At 38.1% G+C, this 25,234-nt stretch overlaps 1 protein-coding gene across 3 annotated transcripts in view; it reads right to left on the bottom strand.

Annotated features, from left to right (window-relative positions):
• The window catches only part of KIAA1549 (KIAA1549 ortholog), a 144,730-nt gene that overhangs the window by 45,565 nt on the left and 73,931 nt on the right, over positions 1-25,234 (bottom strand). For all 3 annotated transcript variants that reach the window (XM_062011122.1, XM_062011114.1, XM_062011127.1), the window contains exons 4-8: positions 20,935-21,112; positions 19,294-19,421; positions 17,333-17,516; positions 9,358-9,417; positions 6,706-6,851 (exon numbers count right to left, since the gene is read on the bottom strand). In XM_062011122.1, coding sequence (XP_061867106.1) covers positions 6,706-6,851; positions 9,358-9,417; positions 17,333-17,516; positions 19,294-19,421; positions 20,935-21,112 — 696 coding nt within the window. The remainder of the gene's footprint in view (positions 1-6,705; positions 6,852-9,357; positions 9,418-17,332; positions 17,517-19,293; positions 19,422-20,934; positions 21,113-25,234) is intronic.

The following is a 25,234-nucleotide window of genomic DNA, read 5'->3' on the forward strand; positions in this document are numbered from 1 at the left end:
CCAAATAATATGCTAATATACAAACAGTGTAAGTGCCGTGAACTGGTGCAGTTTGGAAGTTATCAGTATCCACAGAAGTCTGATGGGAAGTCACGCTGTGTGTAGTGCTCCAAAATACTGTATGCAGCAAAGGCAAGGTACACACAAGCTAGTCCTCCCATCTTAGAAGAGTTGAAGTCAAAGTTGGGCAAGTGTATACAGAGTTAATATTCACTAATAATAATTTGCTTCCAAACTAAAATTCAGGATATTTTCACCTAATACAATACTTACACAAAATATTCTCAGTGCAAGTCATCCAGGGGAAGACAATATTGCTGGAATAATGTATTGGTGTCTAATTACACAAGCACTACTCAAGTGCTCCAAGACCCTAGGGAATTTACAGAAATACCTATTTTGTAACTGAAAGTAAAATTTCCATGGAAATTATCTCTTATATAATACATTTTTTATGGCAAACATGAAGGGTTTTTTTCCTGTTTGTTTCATGATAACACACAGATCCAGTGCTAAAGAGAATTGCTCTCACTCTAAAGATGCCAATACCGTGTGATTCTGGAAGCCTTTACTGCCTTCATCTTTTGTCAATTAATAGAAGCTACGGAAGAGATGAGTGTGACCACACTTTTCCCTTCATTAAAAACCTACTTTGACTTTGCTTTGTCATTCATAACAGTCATCTGTGCTCCAGGTTTCTCCAAATGTTAAGCATCTACAAAGGGACATATTCTGATAGTTTCAAATATAACTGTTTGCTCTTTTCCAACAAAAGCTCATGCAGAGTCACCTTTATCCTCCAAACAGCTACCTCTGGCATCCACCTTTCCTCAGGAAGGAATGTATTGGATGCTGTGGGATGCAATTTTTCCTACCTACTTCTAAAGACATTAATAATCAAAAGAATGCATGCTATGAGGAAGCCCTGTAGATATTCTCTAACCACCAAACATCTTCATTGCATGAGAATCACATAACAATTTTTAATTCCTTTAAAATGAAATCTTATATACAACTCTCCTCTGTTAAGCCATTTACATGTAACATTGAGCTCAACCTAGAATTAGGCCAAATAAATAGCAGGAGGTATCTATCATGTAAAACAGAGCTTGAGGAGCTCTGTTTGCAATTGCCACAAATAGAGCAATATATTTTGCTTCCTTCAGAATTATCTGCTGCTATGAAGTACATATTTAATAAATTAGAATCTCAAACACTGCCCATAGGCTTAAAGCAAAGCAAACACACGAATGTTTGCACGTCTAAAGTTTACAAAAGCAAAGCTTTATATTGTTTTCTTTATTAGTTTCCAACAGACAGTCATGTTGAAGGAAAGCAGTGCTACTTCCTATCTCAACAGGGATGACGTTCTGGTCTTTGGGAACACCAACTCAACATGTCCAAAAATCCATTTCCCAGGAGTAAGGTATAACAATTTTTTTTTTTTTAAAGAAAGAGAAAGCACAATTTCCATTGAAGTCTTCTAAGTCAAATCAACTGAAAGCAGTGAAGCAAAAAATCCTCTTCTACTGGCTAAAGGGCAACCAACTCCTAACTGAACTTAACAAAAAAGTATCACTGAACAAGGTTTCAACACACATACTCAGCAGCTGTAAGGCTGGATCCCGTTTCATGGAGCCCAGATATATCATTAGTTAGCAGGTTTGTATTTCTGCTTCAGCTGAGCTTCCTTCACTTCAGCCTGGCCTCAGTGCACAGAGCAGCAAGCTGTATGGACTGGTATCTGTTTTCACAGCACAGATGAACCCTTCCTGAGTAGTACTTAACTCATATACAGAGCGAGGGAGCTGGAAGGCCATGTAGGACTGGAAGGCAATGGGTTCCTTGTTTAATTTTATAAAATCTCTTAACTTTATGAAACCTCTCTCTGTCTATTAAACCTATAGCATCAGAGAAATTTAGAAGTCTCTTAAATTGTACTACCACATACTTTATGGTGTTGTGGAATATCTAAGAAGCACTATAACTATATGTGTTATACATACGGGATAACAGTCAGAAGCTGTCTGAATGGGTTAAAAAAGGAACTTATCCACAACTGCCTTTCAAAACAACAGAGGGAAGAAGAACAGGTTCCAGTGCAAGTTTCCACAATTGGAACAATACATTTTTTTAACACAGAATTATGAACAGTGTATGGCTACTTACACTGAGATCAGCAGAATGGGTGAGGTCAGAGTGGAGAGTGGAAGAAGTAACTGGAAGTCTTTTGGCATAGTATGAAAAACGTGGGAACAAGACGGAAGAAATTTGGTTGAGGGTAAAGGTGTCTGCTGCTGTTGATGAACTAAGCTCATCATTTTAAGAAAAGTTTTATCTGAAGTAATTTGTTCTGAGTACACAGTACTTTATGACCGCTCACACCATATTGAGGGAAGATGCAGACACATTTCAAGTCCAAGGGGAGGTGGTTATGGATTTCTATTCTGGGTGGCTGAGTGGTGTATTCTTGAAGTGACTATGAGATGACTAGATTTATACAACACAGCAACTGTGACAATATTGGTACTTCAGTTTTCGTCTCAGTCACCCTGATACACTGAAAACTTTGAGTTTTCTCAAAGACAGAAAATGGCACACTGCATCTGAACCAGTTTTAAGTCTGTTTATAAAATTGAGGTACAGTCACTGTGGCCAGTTTTTACACAGTTTCTGAGCACTAATTTTTGTGTCATTTTGTTCCATATTATGCCCTCTGTGCAGCTTCAGTTTAGTTTTGTCTTACATTTTACAGAAGTGTCTCTATTCTTGAGACTTAAGAACGCAAGCAGAAGCAGAAATAGTATTTTCCAGGCATCCAGCAAAGCAGCCCATGTGTAAGGAAGCATTTAAGCATTTTACATTCACACTTTAGCAGTGAAGGATGACATTAGAAGGGAGGAGATAAAAAAAATTCAATGGATGGGAAGTAGAAAAAAAACTAAATCAACTTCTGTGTACACAAATGATACCATCGCTGTTGATACTAGATGTACATTTAACCTCCACAAAATAAAAGCTTAACTGCATTCAGGTGTCAGTAAATTTAATTTAAAAAGTGTTTACGAGAGAATGTTATAGGTCAGTGAATAGAGTTGCCTTGGTAACCAAACCTAGTTTATAATTTAAAGTGGGGAAATCCAGGTGGTGGGCAAGCTCACAAGGTATTTGAGGTGTCAATCAGTCAGTGGGAAGTCACAGTCAGCAACCCCATCAGGACTGAGGAATCCCTGGGTGAACTGGTTCAGAGTTTCAAAGGCATGAGCATTATTGAGATGCAAGCAAACATGCACTCACACACACACAATCTCCAAAATGCATGTACAAGAACTGTTCTCATTTTTTTACTATGTTCATCCCCTAGGGAAAATATCATTTAAAAGTGCTACTAAAAGCAGTATTTTAGTGTCTAGGCAATTAAATCAAGCTGCACCGTGGTCTGAATGGTTCAGGCATCGCACATAACCTACCCTGGGTGTGAGAGAGCTCTCACAGGAACACTTAGTCCTGTGCTCCTCATGCTGAGCTGGGGAGAGCAGAAGTGAACTGAGAGGGCCAGAGAGATGAAGGCAACACTATGGAAATCTCCTCTGCTGACTTGCAGAGGTTTGGCCAGCCAAGAAACTGGTTTGCCAAAACAAAGACAGGAACAGGTTATATACAAACTAACAGAGACACCGGTCTTTGCCTGGGGTGGCCATTGGAAGTGCAAAATGGCTCTGAAGAGCTGCAGTCCCCAAAGGCTTTATTTAAAAACATTGCAGGAAGACTGGGCCTTTTTCTCACAGGACACACTCAAGAGAGACACATAAGCTGTTGATAGAAAACCCAGAGAATGAACCTCCGCCTCAATTGAGTCACTACATCCCCTTAAAGCTACTACTTCCTCACATGCATTACAACTACAGTGTCTCCTAATGTGCTCTTTAAATCAGAACATCTTTCTTTTTGTGCTTAGGATCACCTTTTCACCTTCAATTAGGTTCAAAAGACCAAATCTGCTGAAATGAAGGAAAATTAATTGTTTTTTTATTATTTTAAAGCTACATGTATGTATTTTAAATCTACAATTAAGTCATTTGATTCCTTTGAGGACTGAGTTATGGCTAAGCTATTGACAAAATAAAGCATAGGGCCTAGCCTCTGCAGATGCAATGCAAACCATGTTAAACATGCCTTCAAATTTGCAGCAACAGCAGATACATATTAAAAATATATATGACTTGCTCTGTGAAACATTAATATGAGCATCACACAAAAATCAATGGAACTATGTCATGTATAGCAGCAGCCAGGCGTGAAGCTTCAGAGTTTTTTTTTGTATGGAATGGTTATAGACTTTCTTTTATCATGGAGTGATACCGGTTAACAGCACAGTTAGGCAAACAGGAAGAGAAAGCATGCTTTCTGGATATCCTAGGTAGTCCAAAGTTCTTATTCAAAGTGTCTAGACTTAAACAGTAATTTTTAACATTCTTAGATCCTAACACATGCCTTTAGGAATTAAATCCAAACCTCACAGGGTATCACTTCTATTTTCTTAGTATGTGAGAGGAAACTAATATGCCTGCAGTAACATTCACAAATAATTGCTTCACCTTCTGACCCACAGTCCTGATTTTCCACAGAGCTTAGAAATGTCGCATTTCAATACACTATAAATATCTTTCACCTCAGGAAAAACTCCAGTCTATAGGGGTTCAACACAAGTGAAATGTGCGTGTGTCAAGTCTTTCATGGATATATGCATGTCGCATTAAAGTACCCCAACACTTTGGTGTTGCTGGCAGATTCTTTTTTTAGTTTCACTTCATTGCATCCTACAATCATATCAGTCACTGGTTTGTGTGAAAGAAATACATATTTAGAAAAATCTGAATATAAAGCAAAAATGATATTAATAGCTCTCACTGTAGACACAAACAGATGCACATACACAACATACTTCAAACACAGCTTACAAACTCAGCTATGAGGAATAAAATTAGCAGAAGAAAAACTAAATGGTTTACTGCAAATGACCATGGAGCAGGTCCTCATGTGCCAGGAGAGCATTCTTGAAAGAAACCGCCCTCCACTCAGGAGCCCATTACCAGATGCGTCGGTCCAGATGCACCCTCTAAGGCTGTCTCACCTACCACAGAACTGAACATCCTACCAAAGCAAGCTACCAAGAAGCTATAGGACCTGATGGTACCTAGTATTCCCGTGCAGGAAAGCAGAAACCTATTACAGATACCTACCAGCAAGGTATCTCCTTCAGACTTCCAGATCTCCTTTACTGCAGCGCTAATCTTATCTAACAGCATAGGCTGTGAGCACCTGGAGAAGCCCTGTATTATGTGGAATGGTATGTGTGTTGACCATAACTAAGACAATCCTCTGTTAGCCAAAACCAGCAGTTTTCAGTCTCTTTGCACTAATTAAGTGGCATAAATGAGTAGCACTGCTGTTTGGAACATGAGCTGCAGACCTCATCTTATGTCCCAGTAAGTAATATGAAGTCACAAGAAGGATGTCGTATTTTCACCTTCTGAAATACTAGTCTTTAGCTGGAAAAGACCTGCTTGTAATTTTGTATGTGCAAAAATAAATTGAGCTTTATTGTGTAAAATTATAAAACCACAATCTACACATACATATTTTATAGGCTGTGTTATCTTTACTAGCAACATAAGGAATATTTGTTTAATTTATATGCAAAGAGAGGACTGAGGCATAAAGAACAAAGTGTAAGAAGTGTGGGGAATAGAAGATCTGAAGTAGACATCTATTTACAGCAATTCAAAGCTGCACAAAAGAAAAATAAAATAAAATCTCTATTACTGAAACAGATGTTTCTGAGACAAGAAAACAAAAGTAAGAAAATTCCAACATCTGGCAATTTAAGCAGTAGCAAATACTGCAGAATTGAATTAAATAAAGATAATAGGTCTGAACTACTAGAAGGGCATCTGTAAGCTAAACCAACTGCCGATGAATTAGCTAGAAAAGGTAATTTTTAAGATGAGCCATTAAGAAGTATTTTGAAAGCAGAAAGAACACATGAGAACTGAGAAGTTTAAATTAAATACCCAAGTCTTCCTGGACATTATGTGAATAATTCTACCTGTGACGAAACTGAAAAGCAGCACTGGAATCCAGACAGCAGAAGCTGCCACAAGTGCAAAATTTGACATGATTAATCATTAGATCTTGAAAGCCATTCCTGTGACTAACAGTACTATGACAAATAGGCAGGTAAGGGGTAGAATACACTACTCTACTGCTGCATCAAAATGCACATGATTCCACGTCGCATTTCTACACCAAAACACCAGAGAGAGCTGCAAAGTAGCAGTTCCAGCAGAATACTTTTTTAATCAGATGACAATCTTGTCTCCTTTTGCTAGGCACAGCATTTAAGTCAGACAAGACAGCAAGATTTTAAAATAGAGTGTCTGTAAAACAGTTTTCAGTATAATTTTTAAGAAGTCAGCAGAATTTTTAAGTATCCACTTAAAATACAGAGTTGTTTCCATTTGTTATGTTTAGCTTAAAAGACAATGTGGTAGCCAAAAGAACTATATTTTGGGTGCAAAAACACAAGCATCATCAACTCAATGAATGTGATACATGCTTTCTCAACTCAAAATCTTGACAACATTAACTTAGTCAATAATTTATTATTCTTTATTTCTTCCTCTGACTGTGAGCTCTTAATACCTGCACAATGTTGCTGCCTGCAAAACTGGCTCGTCTCCATATCCGCCCTCTGACCAAAGCCTCGTTTAACAGGTGAGCTAGTTTCCGTTCCATCTCAGCCTGAAACACTTCCTCCTGAATTCGCTGGTCGACGACACCCAAGAGAACTACATTGCAGAGAAAGCAACCCAAGAACACAAATGAATTAGTAAAACTTTTCAGTGCCTTTTCTGCAACTTCAGTTACAAGCTTTCAGTCACCTCATGACAACATACAGACAATTCAAGAGCAGCTGTATTCATATGGGAATAGTGCCCAGTTCAGTGGGAGGTTACGTGTTGGAAATTAAGACATTGGGTGGGAAAAGGTTAAAACAAACAAACTAAAAATAAAATAAATCATGGCAGAGGGCACTTTTGGAATCTCAAGCAGGCTAGGCAGACCCAGGATATTGAAGAAATCATCTCAATTCTAAACAAAACAAACTTATGAGCATTCAGTGAATTGTTTAAAAATAAATTAAAGTGAAAATTCAGTCAAAATTGTCTGCTGCAACTACTTTCAGTCACAGTGTTGTGTTCAGAAGTGACAGAGGTGGAGATATACAGGGCAAGGGTTCAGACTCCAGGACAAAAAGTTCACGAACAACAGCACATAAATGAATCTGTGTATTCCAAGTGCACCTCTCCTAGATAAGATAAGGATTAACAAATATGCCAATCACAGTACAAGAAAAAAAAAAAAGGTTAGTAGCACTGTGCACTTCACTCCCCAAATCCAGGTATCTCGGTATCACTGAGGCAGCTAATGCTGAGAAGAATTCTGGAGGAGAAGCATCAAGGAAACATGAAAAAAAAGTGGACCTTTACTAACAAGTTGGCATCCAGGAAAAGAAAAGCAGAGTGAATGGTGCACTAGTCATTCAAAATGACCTAATTAAACAACCCTACAAGCTGACTGCAGTAAAATAACTCAGTTTCTATTCCTCTATACTAAAATGCTTCATATTTTTAGATGTCTCTTTTTCAGTAAGTGTTTTTATGTTTTGAGGGGTTTTTTTAAGTGTGGTGCTTAATAAAAAGCCATGCCACTTGATAAAGACAATTAAATAATTTAAGTTTTTTTAATTTTTAAAACAAAACCATTAACCCTACTTTTTCCAGTTAATAATTTTTACTGCAGATGCCAGAAATAAAGAAATATTTTTATGACTTCTTACAGAGATCAACAGCATCTGTCTTCTAAATTCAATCATAGACTAAGTATCTCAATTAAATAGCAAAATAAATAGAAAGTGGCCTGAGGCTATAATATACAGCAAGCAGAAGACCATTCTTGCCTGTGTATTGAATTTCAGTATCAATGAATTATGCTTAAGAGCATGAACTGTATTCTACAACTGAGAGGGACAGCTATAAAGACCATGGCATATCCCTACATTTTATGACTGTTGCTATACATGCAATTATGTCTAGGTAATCTAATATTAAAAATTTTACTTGCATAAATTCTATTCTTTTCCTATGTCACGATTCATCACTCTCACAGTACAATATACAGATTGAAATGACTGACCCAGCCAAAGTCTACAGCAAAAAGGTGCTACAATTGGCTTTCAAAATCTTACAATTAGGAAGTTTAGAAAAACTTAAAGGGATGTGGATTCTTCTTAGTGCAGGATCTAAAGGAACAAAGCAAACCTAAAGCCGAGGAAGAGAGGGTCAGGGTGTGTCCAAAGAAGCCAACATAAATCTCTAAGGAAGGATGAAATCAGATGTGGGATACACACATGTAGCTTCTCTCATGTTCCTCAACATAATCTGGAAATCTTCATTTTCCTTCTCTAAAATACACTGTAAGGGCTTCAGAAATTAAGTTGCAAATTGGCTTCCTGCTTAAAAAGTAAACCAAGTCACTTGTGAGAGGAGACAGGGATATCTGGATGCACTACGCCTATACAACTGGTGAACTACAGGTAGTGAAGTTGTGGGAAAAGTGTATCCAGACGCATCTGCACATAAAAGCAAGATTGGTAGGCAGAGCCTGGTCACCATTCAAGTTTTCTGCTTAAAGGTAGCAGGTACAAGAAGCTTCAACTGCTTTTAAGCATCTAAATGTGACAACAGTATCTGCCAATTATAGAATAAAACATCCAGAAGACTTGAGTGGGAGGGATCTGCTGTGAATGAATCAGAAGAGATCAATGAAGTGTGATGAAACTCTTGTATGTACTCTGAATGAATCTATTTTCATTCTGGTTTATTCCTGGCATGTTTTGGTAAAAAGTGATACACACATACAAAAAAAACAACCTCTAATGTCTGCTTAAAATAAAACAGAAACCTAAAAATCAATGTCACATATTGACAGCATGCAGAGTAGATACTTTATGCCTAACAGTGTAAGTTGTCTCACTAAGAAATGAACTGCTTTATAGACAAAAACTACTTTGTGTGCATTATTAAGGAATTGCAGTAGTTCATTCCAGATCTGGGAATTACATTTCCAAGTTATTCCAGGTCACTAAGCTTTTGGTTTTGGAATTTATTCAGCTCAGACATGTTATTACCTCATAAAAATACAGCATCCCTAAGCTATCAATATTTATATCGGCTAGTTATCCTGCTAACAAAAATAAGTGCACTCTTACTTACTCACAGAGACTGTACCTACCAGTTCTCACCCAGGAAGATTTCATCAACTGAGACACATTAAGCTTAGGATAGTGAAAGGCTGCAGGAAAAACAGAATTGAGGAAAAACATCTGTAAGAACAACATTCTCAACAACAGACACAAAACAAAGAAGACACTTCATAATTTATACTGCTAGTAAGCACTTATTTACAGAGATGTATTATTACTCCTGAGGCTATGCAGATACAATAGTAAGGACAGTGCTCCAATCATACACTCCCCAGTTTGTCTTGGAACAAAAAGCAGCTAACTGAAGCAGTCAGATTCATCACCTGAAAGATTTCAAACTGTTGTACTGAGGTCATTGCTCCTAGAGATTTGAAAGCTCACAGTCTGAATTATGACTCTTACAGAGCTAGCTGCAAGATCAGACTTTGCTCAAAGGGTAACAAGGCAAATCTAAGTGTTTCAGAATGAAAATAACATCTTCTCTGAAGGCAGAAATATCACAGAAAAATTAAATGTAGAGCAGAAAATTAAATACATCTGATTTCCATTCCAGACTTGTGCAGAGGAAAGCATTTCAAAAACATTGCCCTGATTATTGTTAAGTAAAAAACCACAAATAAATGCATGTAAAAACATTCCTGTAGACAAATCTCACAGCTTTTGTTTGACTCAGTGGCTCCAAGCTTTCTTAATTTATCATTTTTCAAAAAAACCTCTGCTCTGGAATGAAATCCATGTCACAGTGAAGGAAATAAAATCTATCTCTAATGACTTCAGTAGGGATAAGATTTTTCTCAAGGTTTCCACTGGAGAGCAGTAAAGACATGTTGGGAAACAAGCGAATATGGGGGCTGGGACAAGAGGTTTCTCAAGGGAAGTCTTAAGCTTCACTGTGGCAATAATGAAAATGAATGGTCGTAACTTTCTCAAAACATTTAATCCAGATTCAGTTTGCTAAGCATTATACAAAGGTTAATTTTTAAACCATTTCATGGATAGAAAGAATATGGCACATAACAATTAAATGACCCGGTCCATTCCAGATCAATTTAGAGTAAAGACGTTGTGTCTTCAGTCGTAAAATAGCTTGCCAGCCACTACTGCATGTTTCAGAGAAACAGAAAATTACCATTTTTATAATTTAATTATGCAATAATTTGTAGAGCAGCTGACCTCTGTCAGCGTATTAAAACTTGAATCTTTCGATACTTGAAAAACAATTTTTTTCTTAAGGCGAGAGCAAAAGACTCACTAGTTGTATTGCATCTTTTATTTACATAGAGTTATAAATAGTTCAATGGAAAAAAAAAATCAAATTTCATCACTCCACTTTTATTTCAAGAATAGCATCACTAGCTTTATAAGAACAACTTTGTGACTTATTATTCAGGAGAGTATCAGAATATAGTCCTTTATACTGAACAGAAAACATCAGCCCTCTACATTGACCAAGGATGCATCAAATTTCCAAAAGTCTCAGGCACACAAAAAACACCTCACAATCCATTTGAACAAGCACATTTATTTTTGGCATCCTAATAAATTATTCTTCTGATTGTAGCTTTTAGGTTGGAGTTCTATTAACTCTTGTCACACAATTGTTTACCTTAATTTTGAAATACAACCTAAACACAAAAAAGCACAAACAAAACTGCATCTGTTGTTTTTCCAAATCATGGAAAGAGCAAGATAAGAAAACCAAAAACCTTCTAATGGCCATGAAGCTTTGAACTGATAGCAGCTGAGAGTTTTTTCTTCTTTTAAACCAAAATCATGTTTTGCCTCAATACTTAATGTGCTCTTCACACTTTTTCTAATTAGTACTTGAAAATGATTTAATTCATGCAAATTGCTGGATGACTAGTCACTTAAACTTTTCACAGAATTAATGAAATTTAAAAATAAAACAACTTGAGCGGAAAAACTTGAAAGTGAAAAGGAAGATGTGCCATGATCCTTGGCAACGAAGGCTGGATTCTAAAACCTGACATAGAATGCATAAAATGTTAGACACTTCAGCAACTGAGACCACGTTCAGATGTCAGAAAACTCAGACTTCAACTCTTATTCCAGTGATATCTCACCAACACATAGCGGCCAGTTCCTGAGCTCAGCTGAAGTCTCAGCTCTGCAGCAAAACTCTGTTTGCAAGATTCCCAATGCCCCCTGGAACTACCAATTAAAATCAGCACAGACTGATTGTTATTCTGAGGGGGAAGTTGGATAGACAAAATGCAATTATTAGTTTGATTGCAGCTGGTCTGCTAATGACTAGAAATGCATTAATGAAGTAGATGCTAGCATCATCAGAAGATTCTAACACACAGCCCTGAAGCACCATACTGCATAACAGCACTGATTCAGTGCTGACTGATGAATAGGCAAAGGGTCACCAAGTCACCCAGAAATCTCTTGACAGCAGTCTGAAGCACACCACCCAGGCATTATGGCCTTCCCCAGATGCTCCAAAAAGAACCTTTCCGATCCTCTCATATAGAGATGTACAGGACCACGCAGGACAAAAACTACACCGTTATTGATCCTTATTTCTGATAAACAGAGCGTCCTGGCTTCAACTGAAATAAAGTTAACTTTCTTCCTAGTAGCTGGCACAGTGCTATGTTTTGGATTTAGGATAAGAATGATGTTGATAACACAGTGATGTTTTAGCTGCCGATAAGCGGTGTTTATATTAAGCCAAGGTCTTTCCTGCATCTCACCCTGTCAGTGGGTGGGCTGGGGGTGCACAAGAAGCTGTGAGAGGACAACGCTGGGACAGTTGACCCGAACAATCCAAAGGCCTATTCCACAACATCTGATGTCACATCCAGTATCACTGGGGGTAGTTGGCTGGGGAACACCACAGCCTGGGGACTGGCTGGGCATTGGTAAGCTGGTAGTGAGCAACTGAACTGTGTATCTCTTGATTTGTAAAGTCTATTATTATTTTGATTTCATTTGTCTTATTAAGCTGTCTTTATCTCAGCCCACAAGTTTTACTTTTTTTTTTGTTCTGAATTCTCTCCCTCATCCCACTGGAGGGTGATGGGAGTGAATAGCTGCGTGGCACTTAGTCATGAGCTGGGCCTAAACCACAGTATGGAGGAATGGTAATACAAAGCATGGTGGCAAAGCAGCACTTGGAATGAGAAGGCAACAACTGAAAAAAAATAAAGCTCCATGCAAAAATCTGAATGTGGGCAACAGTAACACACTGTATCTGTTGAAAGCCTGATCCAAAATCCACTCAGAAAAAAAATCCCAAATATTTCTACAGTCTTTGGGTGGTATCATACAATTTTATATTTTATCCTATCGGCCTTGCATCTCAAAGATATCTAAAATAGATGCCACCCATCAATGTGCTACTTATGGCACTGAAAAAATAGCAAGTTGCAAGGCAACTCCCTCTATTTAAAGTCATAACATAACCAAAGAGATTTAATCAGGGTAGGTTCATGAAGGCAAATATTCCTCATCTACTCTACAGCCAGCTTTTGCCTGTCCTCAGACAAACCTTCCAGGCATAACAAGATACCAAATACATTCTTTCTTATTGCTTTTCATGAACTAGCACCCCAAATTAGTGACCAGACTTGGTTTTCCTTCTGCTGACACATAGCTCATGACCATCTAACCAATTCACAATCTAAAATGTGAGATGCAAGGCGGCCAAAGCAAAATAAGCACTTAGGAAGGTGTAAACTGAAGATTTGAATATAAGCATGTTGATGAAATCACCTAGAGGTGTATGGGAGAAAGAAAAAATTCCCTACGTTTTCAGGCCTGGTCACTCCAACATTCCTGCACAGAACAGTCCTTTCTGCCCAACTAACAACTTTCACGACTGACTCTGAGTGGGGAAAATCTGACAAAAAATCCTGTTGTTAATAACGCACAAGGAAAACTCACACAGTCAAAAGTATAAACAGTATGTATTAGTTATGTGAAGAAATAAAAAACAGTGGAAGGACTGTGTATGAAGTGCAATGTGAAGTGAACAAGCAGCAGGGAGCAAATACATTCCTTCAAACAAGGCTTATATTTGGGATGTTGATGGCAAGGTCTCACTTAACAGTATTGAGATACAGTGATACTACAAAAAATAGCATTTCTTTAGAATAAATTAACTTCAAGTACCTGACAGCTCAGCTTACCTACAAATCAACTCTTTTTCTTCAGATGCAGACTATAAAACTTACAAAATCATACACAGAGCCCTCAAAGGGAAAAAGTCACCACCAAAAGTTCACATGTCTATAAACTAGGGCACAAAAATAGCACAAAACAGTATAGTATGTAACATTTCACATTCACATATAAACAACATACATCATTTAATGTAAATTTCATTTAATGTAAATATCAAAAATTCCCACAAAAATTCCCACTGAAAAGCACAAAATTGCATGCTAATTTCCACAGAGCAAAGCTGCTGCCTATCTAAAGAAGATCTTCACAACACCTTTCCTGCTACAACTGCCCCGTAGACCAAAGGTGAGAACGAATGCAGAGGGTTCAGGACCTAGAAAACAAAGCCATTTTGTCATCTTCCTGTCAAAATTGCTTTTAGGATCTCATTGCTGGTCTTCTTCAACAGACTGCTGAATAAGATGTCTCAAGAAGGATCGGTCCAATGCCATTGAGCCTTTGGACACAATTTCTGGCTCTGAATACTGAAGATCTAAAATTCTTTGGCTCAAAATACAGTTACAGTAACAGTACAAAAAACCCTGTAGAAACAGCTAAAAAGAAACAAGTGTGGTTGCCTCGCTTATGAACCTATGAACTACACTCGTGTTTGCTGACAGACAGACCCATAGCTCTAACAAGCTGAGAAACTGTGTTCCCACTTTCCTGACTTCTCAAATGGCATCATCTCTGGTATTCCAAAGCAGCGACTTCAAACACACTGAAGAGCTTATTGAGACCAAACTAGACAAGTTCAAATCAAAATGAGCTATCATGCAGTGGGCTCAATTCACAGTAAATTTGAGTTCCTCTAGCAACAAGCAAGTCTAACACTGACAAGATGCTCCTTGATTTAGGCACAGTCACATTCACCAAATCCTCATGTTTTCTACATTGCAAACTTTAGGACCATCTCATCCTTCCTAAAAATTCTGAATTACTAAACTGAAAGTCAAAATATTTATTTCAATTTTGTTACATTTATTTAATACAACATTAAATGATTTTAAAATTCACTCTAGACAGATTTGAAGGTTTTCTTCGGAATTTCTCCATCAAAGAGACACCAACAAACTCTGGCTAAGATGTCTGAGATGAGTGCTATGCTCTGTTTGCAACATTTATTCAATAAACAAGAGCAGCAATTAGGTAAGGTCACTGAAGGAAAGGATATTTTTCAGCTGTCATCATCCTTACTACTGGGGATGTGCACCAAAGAAACAGCATTTTTCAACAGTTCCAAATAGAATCATCTGGTTATAAGGTGGGTATCTTGATGGACTTAGTCACCACTGATGCGTAACTGTCTTCCTACACTAAAGGTCTGCTTGAGGATTTAAGATTTGGTATTGTTTGGGAGATTTGGTGGATTTGAGGGGAGGAAGAATAATTTTGTATCTGAAGTCTGGAGGCCTCTGCTGGAATTTGCAGAAATGAAATCACCGTGCTGTTGGCATACTTGTTTCAAACTGCCAGCAGGAATAAACAAACAATTTCTGAAGCTTTAGAAACAGAGTTCTAGAGATGACTCACCCAGAGGCTTGGACATGCCACTGTACTAACAGAGGCTAAATCTGCCAAGTCACAACAGCAAACATCTCTACTACTTCACTTCAAATGCTCAGAGTAGTCGGGAAAGGAGGAGAAATGTGAATGAGACCACTTTCCAAAGGCATTGCCTGACCTCTTCTCTCCTTCTACTTTGTGTGGCATTTTCGCTAACGTGAGCTACCACAGAGCTCTACCGCCACTGACTGGGAATCAGCCCAACTGGCCAGGCACTACAAGTATGCAGGTAACACAGGGAGAGCTCTTCCCAAAAGCACTAGAGAATTTACCTTCAAATTTCTTAAGAAAAGGAAAATAAAGAGAAGAGTGTACATGCATGTATAATTGCACCCCAATGTTTAACTGGGAAGGTCTTCCCCCTATGACCAGCATGTCTTTCAGGATACAGCTACCTTGGCAGAAATTCTTTTATCATTTAATTGCACTATAGCTCCATCACACAATCCAGAAGATGGATTCTCAGCAAGGGGAAACCTGCAAATTCACTACAAATACCACCCCAGAACTGTAGGACCCAATGTGTGTATGTCACAGGAAAAAAACCTCTATGACACTGAAAATAACACCCAAGAGACCAAAAGTAATAAATGTTAGGGTAAAGGTGCAAAAGAGACAATGCAGAGTAAAAAGAAATGTCTATTCAAGTAACCAAGGGAAGAGCAGCATTTAATTTGAATTCAGTGAGAGATATAGACCACAGCCTGCAACCTGAGAAATTCTGTGGCCTCACATGGAACAAAAGAAATGCTTCTACAGACAAGTCTTCTACAGACAAAGATTCTCAAAGGCTTTTGGTCCTAGTTCAGTTGCATACAGCTACCACTGCTCAAGTACAGTCTGTCTGAGACTGACTGAGAGCAGAAATGTTTGAAGGAAAATAGATAATGGTCTGCTACATCTTTTTAGTTGGTAACAGGAACAGAGGGTTCAAAATGCTGAAAAAAACCCCAAGAAGTTTCAAAAAATTAGTACATTTACATTACTTCCAGTTATTGGAAAAGTATCCAGTGTGGCCATCTTATATGGATCAAAAGTTGCTACAGAGAATAACTTCTTTTGTTGACAACCACTCTCTTACATTGTCTTTGCTGACATGCTACTGTACAGCTGCATAACGAACAGTAGTTGCCACTGGGCCCGACTTTCCACTAGACATTGAACTGTACAAAGAGAATCACTCTGTCAGGTGCTATACATCTATATAGCTCCCCAAAATAACTCTAAAAATTTAAAATCTGCATTGGAAAGGAGAGTGGCATAGGAGAAACTGGGAAATAATGGACTGGGTTAATAGTTACACCTGTGACCAGGAAAGGTAAGTGCTTTTCTCTTATGATCCTGCTTATGTTCACAAGACATTTCTGTCATAAAGAATCCATTAATGTATAAGGATAAGTGTTGAGCTTAGAAATTTTGCTTATTTATGAGACTGAGGTAATCTGAAAAATCTAACCAAACTTGAGTTGTCAAGACAGAGTGTCAAGCAAACTCTGCTATGTAGGCAGTTCTCATTAATGTAAGTTTAGGATGGCCATGGCCTGGAACATGTGCAGTTAAATACAACACAAAGTCATAGAATCATAGAATGGTAGGGGTTGGAAGGGACCTTTCGAGATCATCTAGTCCAACCGCCCTGCAGAAGCAGGTTCACCTAGATCAGGTCACATAGGAACATGTCCAGGCGGGTCTTGAAGACCTCCAAGGAAGGAGACTCCACAACCCCTCTGGGCAGCCTGTTGCACTGCTCCGTCACCCTCACAGTGAAATAGGTTTTTCCTTATATTTAAGTGGAACTTTTTGTGTTCCAGCTTAATCACATTACCCCTTGTCCTGTTGCTAGCTACTATAAAAAAAAAGGGATGTCCCAACCTCCTTTCAAATTGCCAGCAGGAAAGTCCAAAGTAGAAAACCCTGCTAAGAAGCAGCAAAGATCCCTGTAGACATACAGGTCTACAGTGCACTTCAGATCACACTTCACAGCAATATTGACTGAAGACCAGAGGAAATGAAGCCAGGTTCAACTATGATTCTAAAGACAACTGGCCCACTGTGGAAGGAAAAGATCCTGACAAAAGCAACAAGTTGCTGCAACACTGACAATGCAAAATGTGAGCAGAGAGAGGCATGTGGGCTACTCTGCAGAATTCATGATACAAATCAGTTACTTGATGCAGCACAAAAATACTTGAAAAAGAGGAAAAAATACTAAGCATTTCACAGTCTTGGCAAACAGTGAGTACTCACGTTCAGCAATTTGCTGCACAGGAAAGCCCAGGTAGAAGCTGAATTCCACCACAGACAAGTTTCTTAGCTGCTCACTGACTTCAGATCCATTTAGAAAACCGTATCTATCTCGGATGGCAAAAACAACACTCACAGGGCCTTGTCGAAATGCTGCCCCAGGCCGACTCAGAGTTATATTCAGGATCTGAAAAGACAAGATTGGAGTACAGTCAGTCAAATCAAATCCCTTGCATTTCCATTCATTCCTTGACAGGTTTTTTTTTTTTTCCATAATATGAAGATGAGGAAGAGCAGTTCACATCACAACAGAGGAACATCTATTCCAGGTTGTTTCAAATCTGCTGAGTCTCAGAAGAGGCAGTTACATTAGAATTTCTTTTCTAAGAGTTATCCTTTAAGGTCAACCATAATCTAGAATGATCTGAAAGCCACAGTCCACAAAATGATAAAAAACCTAGAGAGACAGTCAGAACAAGAAATCTATTGATAAAGAAATCTTTGATGAATACCAAACTGAGTATCTACAAAGGACAGGAAGACACCATGGTAAGGAAACATTCTGCAAATGGATGTTCTCTCAGGTCAAGACCTCCTGGACCTTGCATGTCCAGATACTACCTACCACTGGTTAGAAGCCTTATTTTGGCACTGTGTACTCAGCAACCTTGTTCACATAGACAGATCTCTTCCAGACAGTAAGAAGGTATTTAAAATAAAAGGTTACTGAAGTGATAGTCCAAGAAACTGTTTTGCATGTTCTGTCTTCAATCACTTTGTGTCATTCAGTAGCACAGTTCTCAGCATTTTACTGTATGTTCTATACAGTACTTTATCTACTAGAAAGTTTATGTCATTTTTCCTGATTTGATTTTATTTTAGGGTACCACAGATGAGCATTTATGGTGCCAGTTAAACAACACGATAAAATTTTTACTAATTTTGGTATTACAACAAAGCTAAATTAAATTTAAGAATTCAAACAGACGAGGGAGTTGGTCTCATTAAGTTAAATTACTGATTTTCCAGGGAGTTAAGCTCTGCTTGTTTCAGCACCCATGCAATACATTTCACACATGAAGTTCCAGTAGCAGCTACCATGAACATCATACACTGCTGTAAGTATTTCTAAACCTCGGAAGAAACTAGCATGTTAGCCTACATAATGGCAGAGTGCATATAACTCCTATATTCCCTTATAAGATCCCCTGTGTGACAGTAAGACCTGAATGTTGTCTTCCTACAAAAACATTCTAACCCCACCCTACTCTGTAACAGTAAAATTTGATGGGAATGACTTTGGCAAGGGTTGGGGTAGCCTTTACATCAAAAAGTATGAACCCCATTATATTCAAAACTGCTTTCGGATACAAATCACCATCTTGGATGCATCTGGAATATTGTGTCCAGTTCTGGGCCCCTCAGTTCAAGAAGGACAGAGACCTGCTGGAGACAGTTCAGTGCAGGGCCACAAAGATGATGGAGTGGAGCATCTCCCTTATGATGAAAGGCTGAGGGAGCTGGGGCTCTTTAGCTTGGAGGAGACTGAGGGGTGACCTCATTAATGTTTACAAATATGTAATGGGCAGGTGTCAGGAGGATGGAGCCAGGTTGTTATCAGTGATGTCCAATGACAGGACAAGGGGCAACGGCTATAAGCTGAAACATAAGAGGTTCCAAAGTAGGGTTGGACTAGATGGATCTTTTGAGGCCCCTTCCAGCCCTTAGGATTCTCTGATTGGATTCTTTTTTCAGAAAACTTGAAACCAGGGGGTATGTGGTGCCATATCATTTTGTATAGAAAAAAAATTCTGACCTCATAACAAAGCCTCATAATTCTACTTGATCTAGATGGCACGTGGCAGCCAGTGAACACATAACTCATTTTACCGACTGGATGAAACACAGGAGCACCAAAGGTGAGAAGAAAAAGGGATGGACATAAAACATACTAATTTTCTTACCTGCACAGTGAAGTTGTAGAACTCCTGATGCTTGCTCACCTCCCTGAATGCCATTGTCAGCCCTTTCTCAATGCGCTGGCTAAAGTTGCAGAACCTAACATCCACGTTCCGAGGTACAAACTGAAGCACTGAAGGCAAAAGTTACGCTTTTTTACTACAGACCAGCATCTTCATAAGAGAGAACAAAGCAAGCAAGAGAATCCACAAGGCTATCACTTTTTCATGGAGTTCATGACAAGTTCAGTGCAACACTGGGTAAAAATGCAGTAAAAAAATTTTGTGTTGATGTCATAAAGTCTGTACTCATATTTGTTGCAGTAGTATTAGATTAGTGAAAAATATTCGTGATAAAATACTCACTGTCTCCTCTTGCATATGGAAAGACCTTCACTACATACATGTGGCTAATTTTACACAACTTGGAACACCGAATCAGTCACATTGAAATCCTTAGTAACCAACAGATCAATGAAAACCTTAAGGAGAAAAGTAACAAATCTCTTTTTTCTTGTAGACTGAAATATAGTATTTAGCTTGCCTAAAAGACCACATAGTGGGTCCATTAATACACATTAGTATCAGTCTAACACTTTAAAAACACTTAATTAGCAATCAATCTTTTAAATCTAGATACATACACTGTAGTCTTCACAGGAGAGAAAGAGTGAGCATAGGAGTGAAAGACAGGGTGTAGGGGAACGTGAGTATACACACAGATCTTAACTAAATATATATCTGTGTATTTCCTCATATAGCCTTACCCAAAGCAATGCTATGATGAAGTTACAAATCCCAATAGCAATGTCCTACATGGTTTAAGAACAGAAAATACATCTACTGTCTACCTATATAACCATGGTAGGCGGTGTTAAAAGACATCACATGTGCACAATTAAAGAAGCAATGTCTTAATATAGTTATTAACAGAGCAGAAACAACACATGAAACATACCTGAACAAAAGCACCACATTTGACATTCATTAACTCTTTGTCTATATACTCAATCCCTGTCACTACTTAATTGGGCAGTCAGCCAAGCAGGTAGGTGGTTTTGGTATGCAAATAGCATCTGAAGAAGATTTTAAACGATAAATCTATAAGATGGGTAATATTCTACTTCAGATTAATATTAATCATGGATTTAATATAAACTTCTGCCATATAGCAGCCATGGAAGGCTGAATATGACATGTGCAATTGTCCTGCCCATGTTATAGACAAGCAATCAGTCCTGCTCACCAATTCTCCTACATAATGAGAATTCTAAAAAGTAGCATTTCAGGTAAACATAATTTCAAACTTGGCTCAAGTGTTATAAAATAGCTGCACTGGGATTTTATGAGTTTTTTTAAAATGAATAAACGTTTCACAAATAATTTTCTTCTCTTCTTACTTTCTGAAGCAAGTAGAAGAGCACAGTTATTTTGCAACGTGCCCAAAAAAAATTCCTGAAAGATTCATGGAATTTCAGGGTTAACTGTTTGAAATTTATCATCCTCAATCACAGATCTGGCAAGTATTTCACTAACAACCAAGAATTAAGAGTCAGTAATAGAATGCAGGGTGTTGACTTAATTGTAAGTGAAGAAGTGTGAATCAATAGGAAGCTACATCTTCTCTTTGTGTCAGGAAGAACTCACCTGTCTGAACTTGGAATCTGTTATCTGGCACAGTGAAAGAAGGGTGGAGTGAGAGAATCATGGGGGCCTCCCCACGAATAAGACTGCTGTTGACAAGTACATTTATGACAGCTACTGCCGTGTAAACAAAAGGACCTGATGTCACCAAGAAAGCAAATTTGGGGTAAATCTTATAAACCTACAAAAAAAAGAAAAAGAAATTTTTAAAATCCCATCTTCAATGTGAAATCTGGCAATGCTTTAGACCTACATAGTCTTGCATATTTCAAAGCCACATCGTCAAGATGTAAGAAAATGCAATCTTTACTTTTCAAAGAGGGAATAGAGCACAAACACTCCAATAGTTCTGTGCCTCGCAGTCTCTTCTCCATGCATCAGAGAGGCAACTCCACTGTGCTAGATGCATCTACTAGAACCTCTTCAGTACAAGACAGCAATCTCAACACCTCTTGGTTTAGCACATCCCAGCATAGTAGCACTCCTCCTTCGCCTGCAATCCCTTAAGAGTACATAAGTTCCCATATAAAATTGTTGTTTACTTACTGAAGTGCTTGCATAGCTTCTGTGTTTCAGTCATGTGCCACATAGAAAATACATCCTATACCATTCACATGTGATATTCAATAAATACACATAACCTGTGATTTATGGATATAATTTTCACACTTAATAATGATTTCTTCCAGACAACACTTCATCTGCTTATTTCAGTAGTTACCACAACTACAATTTTCCTCTTCCAATTCAGCTCCTGACTTTGAATCTTCTTAAAACCCTTGAGAAGTCTTAGTCATCATGTAAAAGAAATCAGACTGTAAGTTAAATACAAACGGAGGTGAATATTTCCATACACACACTATTATCCACTATTTCTCTGTCACCTATGTAAAAATGAACTGAAGGTTTTTATTTACTTAAACATATTGCAGTGTCTTCTCTCCTTCAAAGAAACTCTCTCAAAATCAAGGACACCTGTTTCCCCTGCATTATTTTTTTTTTTCTTCTTTATTTTAATCCCCCAGTTTGTTTTTATTTGCCTAAGGCAGTTATGCTAAAATATTTTGAGATTACCAACATGATGGTCTCACAAATAAATAAACAATCTAAACCAGAGACCCAGAGTTTCTGATAAATGTGCCATCTCTTAGATGAAGAGATACTACTACCCTGCAGGCTTGGCACTGGTGAAAGGATGTTAGATACCTTCAACTTCAGGATCAGCTTTATAGAAAAGCATAGTGCTATTTAAATTGTGAAATATATATTTCTTACTGATATTTCTGCAACACTATAAAGTGATGGTAATTGCTGTTCAGATAAGACAGCAACAGCTCTTTCCTGTCCTCTAAATCCCATGCTGCTCATTATTCCTTTCTTCCTTCTCAGTCCACAAATATATGCAGCTCTGGCTTTTATTTAAATGATTTTAGATCCACAAAACTGAAATTTGCTTGATATGAATAATATGCACAGCTCTTTTCAGTTCCTCTTATCTGAAATTTTATCCTTTTATCTGAGGATGAAATGATCTCTGCAGTTTCAGTTTGTCAAATGGAAACGGCAGTTACAATGGGTAAGACATGTCGTAAGAGAGGCTGCCTATTACTTGCAAAGGAGATAACTTAAAAGGCAAGAAAAAGAGGAATTAGAATTACAAATCCCAATGACAATTTGCTGGTGATTTCTAGAGTAATATATGCTGGGGAAGAGAGGTCTAGTATAGGCAGTATATATTTATTGCACTAGCAGGGTCAGGTATTTCAGCCAGGAAAACAAGCCTGTGATGACTAACTCATGCCTCCATCTCTGACCCATTGCAGCGCACCATAGATGCAATCAGTGAAAGTAGCCTACTGTGAACACTCCCCTGGAGTTTTGCATAGACTTTTTCATCTGAACAGTTAACACTTTCTCTTTTGTACTTCACTGCAGCACAAGAGCAACAGCAATGCCAGAAGAATGGAAATTTTAGGGGAAAAATGCCCTTTTAAGTATAATTTTTGAGGTAGGTAGATGAGAACCACTACAGATCAAAACAATAGCTATTTCTGCTTGAAATATTGCAGGGTTGTCTAGTTGGCTCTCTACAGCCTCATTCAGATGACTGGAGTAATACAGCCATACCAGCATGATGCTGTCTATAAGCTAATTCACAGAGAAGTTTGCAAAAAGTTATCTAGACTAGATAAGCATAGCTCACGACTCTTGATTCACGAATGAGAATAGCTCCTCTTGTCATAGCTCTAGGGTTCACACACCCAGCAATCTATCCAACCCTCTCTTGGAGGTTTCACCTCTATTGCCAGGACAGTTGAATGTGAACAAACAGCTCACTGAACCATCACATTTTAGTGCCACCTGTTCAAGTAAACAAGTACAAATTTCTTAACATTTCAGGCCAAAATCCCAGAGAAATCTGCAAAACTCCATGTGCACTTTGTAGAAGTTCAGACAGCAAAAGCAGAAACCTTCAGTAGGAGCAGAGAACATTTACACCACAAGTTAAGCTCTCCCTTCTGCAAAGTGCAACGGCTAATCCAACTCTGTAGTTTCCAGTACACAATCTCATTCAAAGTTGCCCTCACAAAAGAGAGCACTTTTCATAAAGTTTTCAAGCCTCGATTTACTAGAGGCTTAGAGTATTTGGGAAAACATCACGGTATGCTTACTCCATCACTTATGGTGTTCCCTTAGCATTTGCTATTGATTAGTGTTGCTAAAATATTTTATTAGATGCATCTCTACTGCAGTCTAACCCAAGCCTACACTACACTGCATTATGCTGTGTAAACATCTAGCCGAAAGCATGAACAACTAATTTTCTCTCCAATACCTTACTAAAGCATCCTGTAAAGCGCCTGCAGGGAGCATTTAACTTCCTGAAGATGGGCTACAAAGGCTCCCGGGTCTTAAAAATGAAACAAAGCTTCTGCTTCTATGCAATGCTACATTTTAGGATCCTAAGGCAACGATTCTCTCACTGTTTCTACACACTTCAATGGTACCAGCCAGAAATTCATCAGCAGTGGATAGTGATGAAGCCAGTGCCAAGTCCACAAGGTTGCATCTTTGAAAGAAGTATTTAACTGCCCAACAAGGAACTGATCTCCTTACTTGGAAGGCAGGGGTCTGCTGATTTTGGATACTAGAAACCAATATACTAAGGACAAGACCAAAATCCTGCACAAAATACAGCAACAAAGTGGCTGAGGTATACACTATGCTGGATGATAAAATTTCCAAGCACAAACGAGGCTGGCAAAATGCTTTTTCCTGTTGGCGTGAACTTAATGGCACCAGGGGTCCTGGCAGCAAATCACTGCCAACACTGTTTTATTTCACAGCCCAACGCAACAAGGCTAAGTCAACAGAACATTGTGTAACAGACCTTACCCAAGTGTCATAAGGTTTACATTAGAGAAAGTTGACAAAAATTACTCTTATTCACACAATAGAGTCTTATTCTTTTGCAGATGCAAATACATTGAGAACAACTGGAAAAAACTTCAAATTTTTAGGGTATTCTCACTTTGTTATAAGGACTTTTGCTAGGAAAAAAAAAAAAGACAAAAGTTTTTTTCATTAAGCTGGATTCAAGACTGGCTCTTTTTTTTTTCCCCCACTTCAACAACTCAGAATGTTTGAAATAATAAAGAAGCAGAGACCAAAATTCCAATTGAAAAAGTTGGGAAAAAATGTTTTGATTCTCCTCTTAGTGTTAAACCTGGCTTGTACTTAAAGTGAGCAGTAGTTACATCTACTGTTGCCATGGATTTTATTTTTAAAGCATTTAGTACTACCAAGTTAAATTTAACAAGACTGTCTCCTGATTTACTGTGCATTACATCACAGCAAGGAAATAACATCTGTGAGCTGTAACAGGAGATACAGTAGAAAAGCAGCTTGGAGAAGCTCGCTGCTTTACCATAACTTGCAAATGTATACTCTCTTCTCGGGTACTCTCAACTAACAAAAGTCAGGTCTGTTTGATTAATTAAGCCTAGTAATACAGAAAAATTACGTTCAAAATTTTGCATTATGTCACCAACTCAACAAATTAATATTATAGACAGCTCTTTATTTGCAATAACAGTCTTGATAGTACTCCACTATTAGAAGTGAAGACACTCCCTGGTGACTGTTTTTAGTGCGAAACCCATACCCAAGGCATCACAAAGAACACGTATGATAGTATTCCAGCACAAAATAAGCATAACTGATTCCACAGACATGTTTTCTTCTTTTGATAACAAGAAATTTGCAAAGAAAGAAGCAGGACTAACTGAATTATTTATAAAAG

This window comes from Colius striatus, chromosome 1 (genome assembly GCF_028858725.1).
Source record: "Colius striatus isolate bColStr4 chromosome 1, bColStr4.1.hap1, whole genome shotgun sequence".
Taxonomy (NCBI): Eukaryota; Metazoa; Chordata; class Aves; order Coliiformes; family Coliidae; genus Colius; species Colius striatus.